Here is a 14,783-nt window from a genome sequence, read left to right as displayed (position 1 = left end):
AGTACTGATGATACTTGATTGATTTCAGGTACATTTAGTCGCTTACAGTTCTTTAAGAACTTGCTTGCTGCTGCTTGGTTTTTAAACCAGTTGAGGTAGGACTTCTATTCTTCATGTAGTCTGGAAGACCTGGCTTGTTATTTAGCCAGGCAACTGTCTGAAGTCCTCCTTAAGAGGCGATGTTTGTGGTTGTTTACATTTGTGCCCAAGCAGGTAAAGACCTCTATGAGGCAATTGGCGGATCATAGGGATATGCAATCTATCCCCCGCTATTCTGTTGAGTCGTCCCTCTGCTCACACGGCTGTGTGTTGATGCATTGAGACACAAACCCAAGATCTTGTGCTGTTGCACAATCGAGTCAGAGTCTTGAGCGTAGAAGGGTCCCTCCATTCTGGACCCACGCTCCTTTGTCTGAAGCTCTCCCTGGTCAGGGATAAGAGCTGTGAAGTCTAATCTTCACTCACCTTTCATCTGCTTCACCTTAGCCTCACAATGGCAAGGTTAAGAGCAAATACTACCCATGTACAGATGACTTGCTTCGGCAGTCAAACCCATTGTTTGAGCCTCACTTGACTGGTTATAGTGTGTGCTTTGTGAATATTTGTTTGCTCTGTTTGCTTGTATGCTTGTATGCTTGCTTCTTTCCTGGATAGGATTAGCTTGCTGTTGTGCAAGTAGGTAGAAACCACAACGTAGGGCAATGATGCGTGACAACACTAGGCTCGAGTACAGCTCCCTGGTAGTGTGTCTTCCCTTGGTTTCTGGCTAAAATTTCTTTCCCTTTCAGGGGAACTACATCGCCCTGATCCTCGTTCCAGACGAGGTATGTAGGCAGGAGACCGTGCGAGGTCTCTCCGGGCACTTTTTTTTCTTTTTTGTGTGTGTGCTTGACAGTTATAGGCTCGAGTTCCCGACTCCCTATCAACTTGTTTGGTTGTTGTGTGCTTGGAAGCTGATGTAAGTCCATCGAGTGGCCTTCGGGTTCCAGTGTGCGTGTGTTTGGTTCGGATGCCGATGTAAGTCCAGTGGTTGGCGGTCGGGCTCCACGTTTGCCGTTTTGTGCGTGTTTTGGTTCGGATGCTGATGTAAGTCCAGGGATTGGCCTTCAGGCTCCATGTTTGCCTGTGTTTGTGTTTGCTTGTTTGGCGTGCGTGAGCCGAACTACGGCAGCTCTGATTCTCGTTCCAGACGAGATACGTAGGCATAGGATGCGACGTCCTATCGAGCTCCCTTCCTCTTAACCCCACCTGCGTTCCCTGTGTGTGTGTGTGATGTTTAGCAACCTTTTCTTTTTTTTAGAACGTGGATCCCGTCGAGTACGACGGACGTGAGGGGTGCTAATACCTTCCCCTTGCGTAACCGACTCCCTTACCCTTTCTCTTTGGTCGCGAGACCATGCTTTTTCCAGGTTTCTCTGAGCGTTTCCTTTCCCTATCTTGGGATAAATAACGCGCAGTGGCGGCTCTGTGTTGTGTTTTTGTTTTAGCCCGCCGGTTGTTTTTCGCGGATGCGACACCGCTATACTACGTTTTCAAAATAACTCGATTTTGATCCGCGCGCGATAGTGGATCAGCGACTGCGGAAAATTTCAAGCCTTTCGTACGCCCTGCTCCCATATCATTGCGGCATGTCCAAAGGTTCGAAGGGATCCATCATACTTATTATCTGATGTTTACAAAGTCACCAACCTATCAAATTTTTACAAAATTAATTTTTCCGTAGTGGCAAAAGAGGATTACTGACCAAAATATCAAGGGGACATTGTTTGGCACAACGAAGTTATGCGAAGGAAGAAAAATGATCGCCCTAACAGCACCTGTATTCGAACCGAAATGGATACGGCGAACAAAATAGTTAGATTATGTAGCTCATGCCGTCAGCCAGGTCACAATCGTACTAACTGTCCTAGTGTTGGAACGAGCACAACAAGATAAATTCACACGTACCTCTTTTGCAATATATAAAAAACAAAATTTATTTCATATTATAAGTTTGTGAGGAAATAACATTACATAAACAACACAAACAACTAAAACAATTAAAATATCATTACAATAACTAAATGAGTATAACCATCAAAACAATTTTGAACATATAATGAATCATCCTATGAACGTCTCTGTCAGTCTTAATATCCACTCATTCACGCACTTCTCCATTTTGGTTGAACGTGGACACAAGTCATTGGATTCTTCTAATCCTTTCACCATCTTCAATTTCTCCATCTAACCAATTGTTCAACGTCCGATTAAGACGTTCAAACGAATCTATATTCCAAAGTCGAATCTTTATCGGAGATGCAACGACGAAAAAGATTAAATCGATATTTCGCTTGTAAATGTATTCAAACATGGTTAAAACTCAAAAACTTGAAGGAGATTGAAGTTGAATGAAAGAAAATGTTGTTGTAGGATAAAAGTTGTGTGAAAAATATGGCTGAAGGGCAACATATTTATAGAAGAAGTATGAAAATGCATGCACCAAAGGGCTAAATGTCACACATGTCAACACATGTAGACGCCAAAAGTATGAACGCAAACACATGCAAGCACATGCATGCGTCAGCACCCTTGACGCCTCTATGCATTACTTTTAAAGCATGCACCAGTGGTACTGACGTCTCCTCTTGGTTTAAAATAGATCCAGTTCATCTGACGCATCTATTTTTTAAAATGTGATTATTTCGTAATTTTTTAAAATATTAATTATTTTAGAATTTTTTTAAAAATAATTATTTTAAAAAAAATCAATAAATAACATCACCCTATTAACTCTATTAATAAATGAATATAATAATAAAATATATGGTATGTATTTATATAGGCAGAAAAGTCATACAGGTGTCAAACCTATAAAGTGAGTACAGCACTTTCCATACTTTCCTTCAAGCCTCTTAGATATTTATTACTTTTCCTTAGATATTTATTTCATCACATCACACAATAAACCAAACCTTTAACAACCCTTGTTAAATCCCCAACCTCTCCTAAATTCTACCACCATCTTTTTTTTTCATTCCTCCAAATCTCTTCTAACTTCTATAACCCATTCTTCTGCTACTATGGACTCTTCCACGAGGCCGTTTTGGACTGACCAAAAACACGTCAACTACCTCAACACAATGGAAGCTATTTTCGTCCGTACAATGTTCCAAAACAAAACCTCTTTTTCAAATCACAACCGTCCGATTCTCAGACTCGATCGCCATCTTCCAGATACCTCCGAATCAACCCTTGATTTGAAACCTCACAACAGAAGCCACACCAGAAAATACCATGCACCCTCCTCAGGTATATCATCCTTTCATCTATTCTCTTTATCCTTCACTCCCCCGCGCATTTTAGTAACCACTGCTTGTCAACGATCGGTTTTGTTGCTAAGGCTGCGTTTGGATTGAACATTATTTTATTTTTTATTTAATGTTTTGTTGAAGGAATTAGGACTGGCGGTGGGTTGACGTTACCCAAACCAAACATCACGTATAATGCCTTAGATATTTGTATATTATAATAATGTTGATTAAAAATATATATTTATATATAATATTGGAATTTGGATATTATATTGGCGATTTTATCAATATCATTAACATTCGCTAGAAGAAAATCATATATATATTTTAATTATTTTAAATATTTCAAATTTTATTTTTAATATTTTAAAATATTTTCTTTAAAAAATAATTGTTCTAATTTTCTTTTATTTTTTATAAGATCTTTACAAACGATTTTTACAATAATAAAATTAATTTTATTATTTGAGGCGGATAAAAATTTAATAAAAAATCATTTTTTTAAAATATTATAAAAGATTAAAAATAAAACTTTATATATATATATATATATATATATATATATATATATATATATATATATATATATATATATATATATATTTAACTCCAATTTAAATATGAGATAAACTAATTCTATAATATTGATAAAAGCTATGCACTATAAATTAAATATATAGAGTTTGATTGATAAGCACTAAAACAATTTAAAATTTTGTTAATTTTTTTTAATGTTATTAGGAGTTATTGTGTTATATTATTTTTTTCAAAATATTTCAATAGATACTCATATTTATGACTGATTAAATGATGGTAGTATTTTTTTTTTGAAAAGCAGCACCTTTAAAATATCTCAGCTTTTTCTAACATTTTTTTAAGGAAAAATATCTAACGTGTGATATTATTAGACCGACTATGCTTTTATTTTTTGTGATGGTTCACTTTATTGACTATTTTTTTAGCCTTTCCTTTCTACAGATTTGATTGGTCCAACAACGAGAAGAACGCGGAGGAGAACATCTCAGCCGTTCAATTCATCACAAGATCAGGTACCTACGTGTTGCCATGTTTTAATCGTTTCTCATTATATATATTTTTTATTTGTCAATTTTTTTTGGATACACGATTAATTTTTTTATAATTTATTTTTACACATAAAAAATTTAAATTATTTTAAATAAATAAATTTATTTTATTTTATTAAATTATTGATTTATAAATATAAATAATCTATTTATATTAATATTTTCTTGTTTAAATTCTTTTGTATTTATATTAATATGAAAAATATAAAAAAAAAATTTTGTACATTCTTGTTTAATTTATTTATATTATATTAATATATAAATTATAATTAATTTATATTAATATATAATTATAATTTATTTATAATAATATGAAAAATACAATTTATTTATTTATTTATTATTAAATCATGAATAAGCAACTTACATCCATCTGACTCAATTAAAAAAAAATTTGAGATTAAATAAATATTAATCTTTTACTGTATTAATCTTTTCACTTTTGATTATGATAATATTCGAAAAGTTTATATGTACAATAATATACGACTAATTGATTATATAATTTTTTAGTTAAACTCAACATTTGGTCTATAAAAAATAATCAAATTCCACGTATATTTATTAATTGGTTATTATAAAAACGCAGTGTATACTATCTTCTCATATTTGGTCTAGTGTTAATTCATAAAATTATAAACATTAAACATGACCATGCAAATCTTTACAAGAAAAAGATATTTATTTTTGGTGGTTTTGTTTTACTCAATATCTTTTGTTCTTGGAGGAGATAAATTACATAGGTCAGAAAAAGTGACAAATGGGTGATTGCCATGTGTAGGTGGTCCCACATGTAGACAACGAAAGCAAAGGTGGTTATAATGGTGACAGCGACAAAGGAGCAGATAGCTAATGTTTATTGTACTTCTTCTACCGATTAGCAAGTTATTTATCAACGATTCAACAAAAGAGATCCACATTTTATTTTTCATTGGTAGTTTATTATAAAGATTCTATCTGCTTGATTTAACTTAATCATTTTAAAGTGTATTTAGATGAGTTTTTTCTTTTAAATATTATTACTTCTATGTGTTATTTGAAGGATACAATTAAGAAATCAATTAAAAGTTGTAATGAATGCAAATCACAACTCTTTGAGTTAGTTGTGCTTGTTGTTATTTTTTATTATAGGTAATTATTAGTTACTTATTTTTGTTAAAATTAGTTAAAATTTGTTAGTTTATCATGATTAATATATAAGAAAAATCATGTACTCATTTGTAATAATGATTGTGTGATGAATGCAAATCACAAACTCTTTGAGTTAGTTGTGTTTGTTGTTATTTTTTATTATAGGTAATTATTAGTTACTTATTTTTGTTAAAATTAGTTAAAATTTGTTAGTTGATCATGATTAATATATAAGGTATATCATGTATTCATTTGTAATAATGATTGTATTATTTGAATTAATACTTAATATTTATATTAGTTGTTTGATGTACGAGTTATAGGGCCAGTTTGTTTTAGCTTTAAAAAAATGGATTTTTTCTTTGTATTTTTGAAAATGGATTCTACAAAAATATTTTTCAAAATATTATAAGTTTTTCTAAATTTGTTTTCTATAAATTAAAAGATTGAATTGTTCATTCTATAACATAAATATACATTATTGAAGATCAAAACATAGTCAAAATCACAATTTTTTCAAAAAGTTGTATCTTAAAAATGATTTTTATGAAAAGCTATTTGAAATAGCTTCAAAATTAAGTGATTTTTGAAAATTTGATATCCAAAATAAGTTTCGATAAAATGATGAAATACCTAAAGTAACATTTTAAAAATAACTATTCAAACCAAATTTTCATTTGAAGCTTTTATGAAAAGTTTCTTTGTAAATTTTTTTTACACTAAAATTTATAACACTATAAAAATCATTTTTAAAAAAAGCTAAAACAAACGGGCCAATAGTTTTTACACTACTTTTTATGTTTAGTAGTTACTTAAATTTTATGTTTAGTAGTTATTTAAAATTAGTCATGGTTAACTAACGTGATCTCTCCCTATAGAAGGTATATCATCTATCATGTAATTATCATTCTTTCATTAATGAATGAGTTTCTTTGCTCTCAAGTTAGTCCATTAACATGGTATCACGAGTAATTTCTGCATCATTTCTTCATCTCTGATTTCTTTCTTCTTCTTCTTCTTCTTTTTCTTCTTCCTTGATCACCTCTTCAATGGTTCTTGTTAATTATGATGATTTCTTAACCAATTCTTCTAATCCTTATTATCTTTATCCTAATGAAAGTCCAACTCTTACTCTTTTTGCCTTCATTAGACAACAAGGCTTATCACTCTTGGGCCCATTCAATGCACACTGATTTAATCTCCAAGAACAACGAGAAATTTGTAGAGGAACCCTTTCTAAATCCAATGTTTCCAACTCATTGTATGCACTATGGATACACTATATTAGATTTAATTATTAGATTTGATTCATATTTAAGTTTGTTAGAGGCTTATAAATAGGGTGTCAATCATTGTAACTTTTAATCCTTTTTGTAGCCGTCATTCTCTAATAGAATATTTCCATTCTTTCTTTATTCTACCTTTGCACCAACAATTGGTATCTAGAGCTCCGGTTCAGATTCATTGGGAAACACGGGAAACACGAGTGAACGTGAGGTCTTGTGTGTTTGATTTTGATTCTTAGATTCGTGTTGAATCTTGAACAAAATCTGATCAAAATTTTAATTCTGTGGGTTGGGAAACACTGTGTGAGAAATCTGAGTGTATTGTGCAAGGTAGAAAGATGAACGGAAACGGCAACATGAACACCAAACTTCCAGTATTTGACGGTAAAAACTGGAATCGTTGGATGATCCAAATGCGTGTACTGTTCGGTGCTCAAGATGTTCTAGATCTTGTCACTGATGGTTATGTTCAGGTAGCAGCAGATGCGACAGATGAACAGAAAAACGCGCAGAAGGAAGTAAGGAAGAAGGATCAGAAAGCACTGTTCTTCATTCATCAATGTGTTGATGTAAACGTGTTTGAGAAGATTGCAGATTCAACGATAGCAAAGGCTGCGTGGGACACACTGGTTAGATGTTACGGTGGTGACGCATCAGTGAAGAAGGTGAAGCTTCAGTCCCTAAGAAAGCAATATGAGAATCTCAACATGAAGAATAATGAGAAAGTTTCTGAATACATCTCCAGAGTGATTCTGATCACTAATGAGATGAAAGCGTGTGGAGAAACTCTTTCTGAAGAAACAATCATGGAGAAGGTATTGAGATCCCTTACCTCTCAATTTGATTACATTGTGGTAGCAATAGAACATTCCAAAGATCTGAGCACCATGAGAATTGAAGAGCTGCAGAGCAGTCTAGAAGCGCAAGAGTTGCGTTTGACTGAGAGAACTTCTGAAAGGGAAGTAGAGCAGCAGGCTCTGAAAGCAACTTCTGATAGGAGGTATCAGAAGCAGTCAGAAGCCAGGAGAAGATCTGATGGTGGTCAGAAGTCAGAAAGCTCAACCTCTGATAGACAAAAGAATGCTCAGAAGGGAAAAGAGAAGTATGACAAGAAGAAAATCCAATGTTACTGCTGTAAGAAGTTTGGTCACTTTGCTAGAGACTGTTGGTCAAACAAGGAGAGAAAATCAGAAGAAGCAAATATAGCCAGAAGTTCTGATGACGAATCTGTGCTATTGATGGCCTCTGAATCTGATGATATGGATCTGATAGACTGGTGGTATATGGACACTGGCTGTTCAAATCATCTTACTGGAAACAAGAAATGGCTGGTTGACTTTGACTCTGAAAAGAGGACAAAGATCAGATGCGCTGATGACAAATATCTTAATGCAGAAGGTATGGGAAATGTCAGAGTGATTCTGAACAATGGGAAAACAGCATTGATTCAGAACGTGTGGTATGTACCTGGCATCAGAAGCAATCTGATGAGTGTGGGACAATTAATTGAGAAAGGTTTTTCAGTTACCATGAAGGACAATCTTCTGAAGCTGTATGACTGCAATCAGAAGTTGATTATGGAGTCAGAACAGGGAAGGAATAGAACATTCAAGGTGAATGTCAGAACTGCAGACTCAGAATGTCTTAGTGCAACAAGTGCTGAGAAGGAGAGTGAGCTGTGGCACAGAAGATTTGGTCATTTGAATTTCAGAAGCTTAAAACATCTGAATTCAGAGAAGTTGGTGCATGGAATTCCTGCAATTAAGAAGCCTGAAAAGTCATGCAAAGTTTGCATGGAAGGAAAACAACCACGATTGCCATTTGCGTCAGAAAATGCTCCAAGAGCAAAACATGCCTTGGGAGTTGTACATTCTGATGTGTGTGGTCCATTTCCAGTAGCATCAATTGGAGGGAATAAATACTTTGTGTTATTTGTTGATGAATTCACAAGAATGACATGGGTATCCCTTATTAAGTTTAAACACGAGGTGTTTGATGAATTCAAGAAGTTCAGAATGAAGGCTGAGAATCAGAGTGGTCAGAAGTTGAAGACTCTTAGAACTGACGGTGGAGGTGAGTATAACTCCAAAGAGTTCCAGAAGTTCTGTGAGGAGAATGGAATTGAGCATGAGGTTACTGCTCCTTATACCCCTCAACACAATGGTCTTGCTGAAAGAAGAAACCGCACTTTGCTTGATATGGTGAGAAGCATGCTAAAGGAGAAGAAGCTTCCTCAGAAGCTCTGGGGAGAAGCTGTTGCCACCGCAACGTATGTACTCAACCGATGTCCTACGAAGAAGTTGAAGGAAATAGTTCCAATACAGAAGTGGACTGGAGATAAGCAAAGTGTTAGTCATCTGAAGGTGTTTGGTTCTGTTTGCTATAAACATGTTCCAGAAGCCAGAAGACAGAAGCTGGATGATAGAAGCAAAGTGATGATTCTGATAGGGTACCACAGTACAGGTGCATACAAGCTCTATTGTCCAGAAACCAATAAAATTGAATTCAGCAGAGATGTGATTGTGAAGGAATCAGAAGTTTGGAATTGGGATAAGTCTCAATCTGATTATGATGTTAGAACTTCTGAAGAAAGGTCAGAGTTCAGAATTTCTGAAGTTGGAGTAAACTCTGACGTTGATTCTGACTCTGATAGTGATCCAGACTCTGATGTTCCAGACTCTGATGTTTCAGACTCTGATGATCCAGACTCTGATGATCCAGACTCTGATGGTAATCCAAATTCTGGTGGCAATTCAGACTCTAGAAATATGCCAGACCCTGAAGATGGTCAAAGCTCTGGAAGAAGTCAACCATCTGAAGTTAGAAACTCTGAAGTTGAAGACTCTGAACAAGTTCAGAGACCACAAAGAGTCAGAAACATCCCCAGAAGATATGCAGAATTTGACATGCTGCAAGACACTGAAGTAGACTCTGAAGGAGAAGTTATTCAGTGTGCCATGTTAGTAGACTCTGAACCCATAAGTACAGAAGAGGCTCTTAAGCAGAAGCTCTGGCTGAAGGCCATGACAGAAGAACTTGATGCTATAGAGAGAAACAAGACTTGGAAGCTGACAGAACTTCCAAAAGACAAGAAAGCCATCAGCGTCAGATGGGTTTTCAAGCAGAAATTAAAGCCAGATGGTTCAATTGGCAAACATAAAGCAAGGTTGGTAGCCAGAGGATTTCTACAGAAACCTGGGCTGGATTACTCTGAAGTGTTTGCACCTGTAGCAAGACATGAAACAATCAGAATGGTGATTGCAATAGCTGCTAACAGGAATTGGCCTCTGATGCATTTAGATGTAAAATCTGCATTTCTGAACGGTCCATTAGAAGAAGAAGTTTACGTGTCACAACCTCCTGGATTTGTGAAAAAGAATCAGGAAGGGATGGTGTACAGATTATACAAAGCTCTATATGGATTGAAACAAGCGCCCAGAGCTTGGAATAAGAAGATTGATTCTTTTTTCAAGAAGCAAGGCTTTCAGAAATGTGAGATGGAGTACGGTGTCTATGTTCAGCATACTTCTAAAGGAAATATGACTCTGGTATGTTTATATGTTGATGATATACTGCTGACTGGAAGTTCTGAACAGGAGATAGCCAAGTTCAAGAAAGTTCTGATGAATGAATTCGAAATGACTGATCTAGGCAAAATGACATACTTTCTAGGGATGGAGTTCAGATACTCTGAGAAAGGTATTATTTTGCATCAGCTCAAGTATGAATTAGAACTTCTGAAGAGATTTGAATTGAAGAATTGTAAGATTGCTGTCACACCTTCTGATACAAATCAGAAACTGGATTCTGACTCTGATGGAAAGGATGTGGACGCTACAACCTTCAAACAGTTGGTTGGTTCTCTGAGGTATTTGTGCAATACCAGACCTGATATTTGCTATTCAGTTGGGATGGTTAGTAGGTTCATGAGTAAACCTAAGTGGTCCCATTACCAAGCTGCAGTCAGGATTCTGAGGTATATCAAGGGAACTCTGAAGTATGGAGTATTATTTCCTTCTGGAAGAAAGGATGAGTCAGAACTTCTGAGTTATTCAGATTCTGATTGGTGTGGAGACAGAGTTGACAGAAGAAGTACGTCTGGGTACTTATTCAAATTTCTGGGAGGTCCCATTTCTTGGTGTTCCAAGAAGCAACCTGTTGTGGCGTTGTCAACTTGTGAAGCTGAATACATTGCAGGTGCTGTTACTGCATGCCAAGCTGTGTGGATTCTGAATCTATTGCAGGATCTGAAGATTAAAGTAAACAAACCTCTGAAGCTGATGATTGACAACAAGTCTGCAATCAATCTTGCCAGAAACCCAGTGTTGCATGGGAGAAGCAAGCACATTGAGACCAAGTATCATTTTCTGAGACATCAAGTTCATAGGGGAGTGTTAGAAGTTGTACACTGCAGCACTCAGAAGCAGTTGGCAGATGTTCTGACGAAAGCTATCAAGACTGATCAATTTCTCAGATTAAGGGATGGAATTGGTGTTACAAGTTTTGATGGAATATGAATTAAGGGATGGTATTAGATTTAATTATTAGATTTGATTCATATTTAAGTTTGTTAGAGGCTTATAAATAGGGTGTCAATCATTGTAACTTTTAATCCTTTTTGTAGCCGTCATTCTCTAATAGAATATTTCCATTCTTTCTTTATTCTACCTTTGCACCAACACACTACAACACCATGGTTTTTGCATGGATTCATTGCTTCATTGGTGAATCCATTTCAAGATCAGGTCTTTGGATTGAATCTGTAGGTGAAGTTTGGTTAAATCTTAGATATGTTTCTCTCAAAGTGACATTTTTTGGACTTAAGATATTCAAGAAGAGTTTTACACTTTTCACCAAGGCAATTTTCCTTTTATCTTTCTTTTCTGCTCAGAAGTTTGTTATCCATATCACATTCGTCACTATTAATATTGATGATAGAAATGTTTGTTCTATCAGTGTATGTCATCTTAGCAATTTTGATATTATTTTGATTTCTCTCTAATCTTGTCTATATTATTTCCTTTCATTGTATAAAAGCATTGTGTTTCCTCTTTTCCCATTAATTTGTGTTCTTTTATCTCTGTATGTTACTTTTTTTTATCAAATTATGTTGATTCATCTTTTGATTCTTCCTCTTCACCATGGTGAGTAGTATTGATAGGAACGAATTGGACCCCACAGGTGATGATGGGGATGTGTTAGTTAACAAATATAATTTTGGGCCTAAACAATGGAGGGTATATGTGAGAAAGAATAAGAAAGGCCTAGTTAATTAGTATTCTCCAAATAAATAGGAGTCTAATTTAATTTGTTAGTATTTTCCAAATAAATAGGAGTCTCAGTTAGTTTGTTAGTATTTCCAAATAAATAGGAGTTAGTTTAGTATTCCCCATATAAGTAGGAGTGTGTGGGCAGTAGCTAGGTATGCTATTATTTTCTGTTTTTCATATTAGGGTTTGGGCAGTGAGAGAATTGTTTTCTCTAACTGAGGAGCAGTAGCTCTGGAACTTCTTTTTTGTTTTCATATTCATTAATAAAATAGTTTTCTCCATTCTATTCTACCTTTCCTCTGTTCTATCAATTGGTCCGACCTGCCGGATTCATGCAAACCAGAATGGCAGAGAGAATTACTGCAGTTGAGAAACGCTTGGGACATGTGGAAACTAGTATTGAGGATTTGCGTACTTTCATTGTTGCGGAGATTCAACGGGCGATGGTGAATCGTGAATCACCTCAGTCAAGCGGTACAACAGTTACCTCACCGTTGGATGAGTTTCGTTTGTTCGCAAAGAAGGTGGAGTTGCCAGTATTTACCGGCGACGATCCGGTGGCGTGGATCACTCGTGCTGAGACATACTTTGAAGTACAACGAATCCCTCAGGATGTTCGTATTCAGTTGACAAAGTTAAGCATGGAAGGCCATACTATCCATTGGTTTAACCTATGACGTGATTCAAGAGAGGAATTGTCATGGGAGAACCTCTGTGAAGCAATGATGGCGAGATTTAGAGGAGGGCGTTTGGAGAACCCCTTCGAAGAACTCAAGGATTTGAAGCAATCTGAGACGGTGGAGGATTACATCGCCGAATTTGAATTGTGTTCATCTCAGTGTGGAAGGTTACCAGAACAACAATTTCTGGGCTATTTTATTGGTGGTTTATGTCATGACATCCGTTCTCGGGTAAGAACATTCAAGCCGCACAACCGGTATGTGGCGATGCAATTGGCACGTGATGTGGAACGTGAATTTTCTAAAAATTCAGGTCATAGATCTGGTTCACGTTACAAACCGGGTCATGGCTCTTGGACAAAATCTCAAAAACCTAATTGGGCTTTTTGCGAAGGGGAAGGAAAGGGATCTGCAATTCAGACCCAGACTAATAACTATTTGGGCAAAACACGTACTGGTTTGGGTTCGGGATCTCAAATCGGGTCAACATGCCCTACTAATTCTACAACATCTTCTCGCCCAAATTTAGGTGACAATTTGCACCGTCATTCTCGTGGTGTCCGCCATCTACCAAGTGCAGAGGTTAATGAGCGTCGTGCGAAAGGACTCTGTTTTCGTTGCAATGAACGATGGGATCCTATCCATCAATGTGCAACAAAACAGTTACGATTGATTATCTTGGGGGATGATGAAATTGTCAACGATGAAGGAGAGATTGTCGTGTTAGAGGATGAGTCGGAAGAAGAGCTCACACAAGAGGAATTAGAATGTAAAATTATGGGACTGTTTGGTGTATCCACTAATCTAAACCAGGTCCGAACGATGAAATTGGAGGGATGTTTACAAGGTGCATCTATTCTGGTTCTTATTGACAGTGGAGCCACACATAATTTCATATCCCCTAAGATGGTGGAAACCCTCAGATTGCCTATGGTGCCTTCTAATCCCTTGGGTGTTAAGTTAGGAGATGGTCATCGTGTCCTAACTAGGGGTAGATGCAATGGAATTCAGCTGAACTTGGGAGCGGTGCAGATTTATTTTGATGCTTATGTACTAGAGTTAGGAGGTGTGGATTTGATTTTGGGAGTTGTGTGGCTGGAAACTTTGGGGAAGGTGACCATGGATTGGAAAGAAATGTCTATGGTGTTCAACCATAAGGGTAGTATGGTGAAATTACTTGGTCAAGCTGTAGATGATACGATGGCTACATTCCAAAGCATTATCACTCCTTCTCGAATGAGAGCAGACTGTGAATGGCCTACCTTGATGGAGGTGCTAGGATCACCGGTGTCACGTGTCTCTGATCATCAGACTGAGGAGTTGGGAGGATTGTTGGATCGTTTTATTATTGTGTTTAAAGAAATTCAAGGTCTTCCTCCGCCAAGAAACACTAGCCATTCAATTGAACTTTTACATGGTGCTGGTCCGGTAAGTGTGCGACCTTATAGATATTCTCATTTACACAAGGATGAAATTGAAAAACAAATTCAGAGCCTAATGCAACAAGGGGTGGTGAGAAACAACACCGGCGCTTTCTCTAGTCCCGTCATTTTGGTCAAGAAGAAGGATCAATCTTGGCGGATGCGTTTAGATTATCGGGCACTCAACAAGGTAACAATTCAAGACAAGTACCCTACTCTTGTTGTAGATGAATTGTTAGATGAGTTACATGGTTGTAGTTATTTCTCTAAGCTCGATCTCAAATCTGGTTATCATCAAATCCGTATGAAGGAATAGGATATTCATAAAACGGCTTTTCGGACTCATGAGGGTCACTATGAGTTTTTGGTAATGCCGTTTGGCCTCACTAATGCTCCCGCAATTTTCAAGCCCTTTCTAAGGAAGTTTGTCCTGGTTTTTTTTGATGATATCCTTGTATACAGTAGTAGTTGGGTTGATCATTTGCAACACTTGAAGGTGGTTCTTAATATTCTGAAGCAACATCAGTTTGAGGCAAACCGGAAGAAATGTACCTTCGGTCAGCACCAAGTGGAATATTTGGGCCATGTCATTTCCAAAGCAGGGGTTGCTATTGATC

The 14,783-nt window shown here is 36.3% G+C and overlaps 2 protein-coding genes across 3 annotated transcripts; both read left to right on the top strand.

Moving 5' to 3' along the window:
- Nucleotides 1–2,892: 2,892 nt before the first annotated feature.
- LOC127129408 (uncharacterized) lies at nucleotides 2,893–5,496 on the top strand. Of its 2 annotated transcripts, none has more exons than XM_051058601.1 (3): nucleotides 2,893–3,291; nucleotides 4,272–4,342; nucleotides 5,160–5,496. In XM_051058601.1, the coding sequence occupies exons 1-3, from the start codon at nucleotides 3,063–3,065 to the stop codon at nucleotides 5,229–5,231; spliced, it is 372 nt and encodes a 123-aa protein (XP_050914558.1). In that variant the 5' UTR covers nucleotides 2,893–3,062; the 3' UTR covers nucleotides 5,232–5,496. The 2 variants fall into 2 exon arrangements, with proteins under 2 accessions (XP_050914558.1, XP_050914561.1); XM_051058604.1 differs by having other exon boundaries at nucleotides 2,898–3,291; nucleotides 4,256–4,342.
- Nucleotides 5,497–12,790: 7,294 nt separating this feature from the next.
- On the top strand, nucleotides 12,791–14,482 carry LOC127101559 (uncharacterized). The gene has a single exon (XM_051039008.1). It carries the CDS (start codon nucleotides 12,791–12,793, stop codon nucleotides 14,480–14,482), a length of 1,692 nt encoding a protein of 563 aa, XP_050894965.1.
- Nucleotides 14,483–14,783: the final 301 nt, after the last annotated feature.

Source organism: Lathyrus oleraceus, chromosome 1 (assembly GCF_024323335.1).
Source record: "Lathyrus oleraceus cultivar Zhongwan6 chromosome 1, CAAS_Psat_ZW6_1.0, whole genome shotgun sequence".
Taxonomy (NCBI): domain Eukaryota; kingdom Viridiplantae; phylum Streptophyta; class Magnoliopsida; order Fabales; family Fabaceae; genus Lathyrus; species Lathyrus oleraceus.
This window is presented reverse-complemented; position numbering and strand designations above follow the sequence as displayed.

Bases quoted from the DNA above. Each gene is read 5' to 3' on its own strand.
- LOC127129408 (XM_051058601.1), top strand. From the start codon at position 3,063: ATGGACTCTTCCACGAGGCCGTTTTGGACTGACCAAAAACACGTCAAC. The intron at 3,292-4,271 runs GTATATCATCCT...TCCTTTCTACAG, and splicing joins ATACCATGCACCCTCCTCAG to ATTTGATTGGTCCAACAACG. The intron at 4,343-5,159 runs GTACCTACGTGT...TGCCATGTGTAG, and splicing joins TCAATTCATCACAAGATCAG to GTGGTCCCACATGTAGACAA.
- LOC127101559 (XM_051039008.1), top strand. From the start codon at position 12,791: ATGGCGAGATTTAGAGGAGGGCGTTTGGAGAACCCCTTCGAAGAACTC.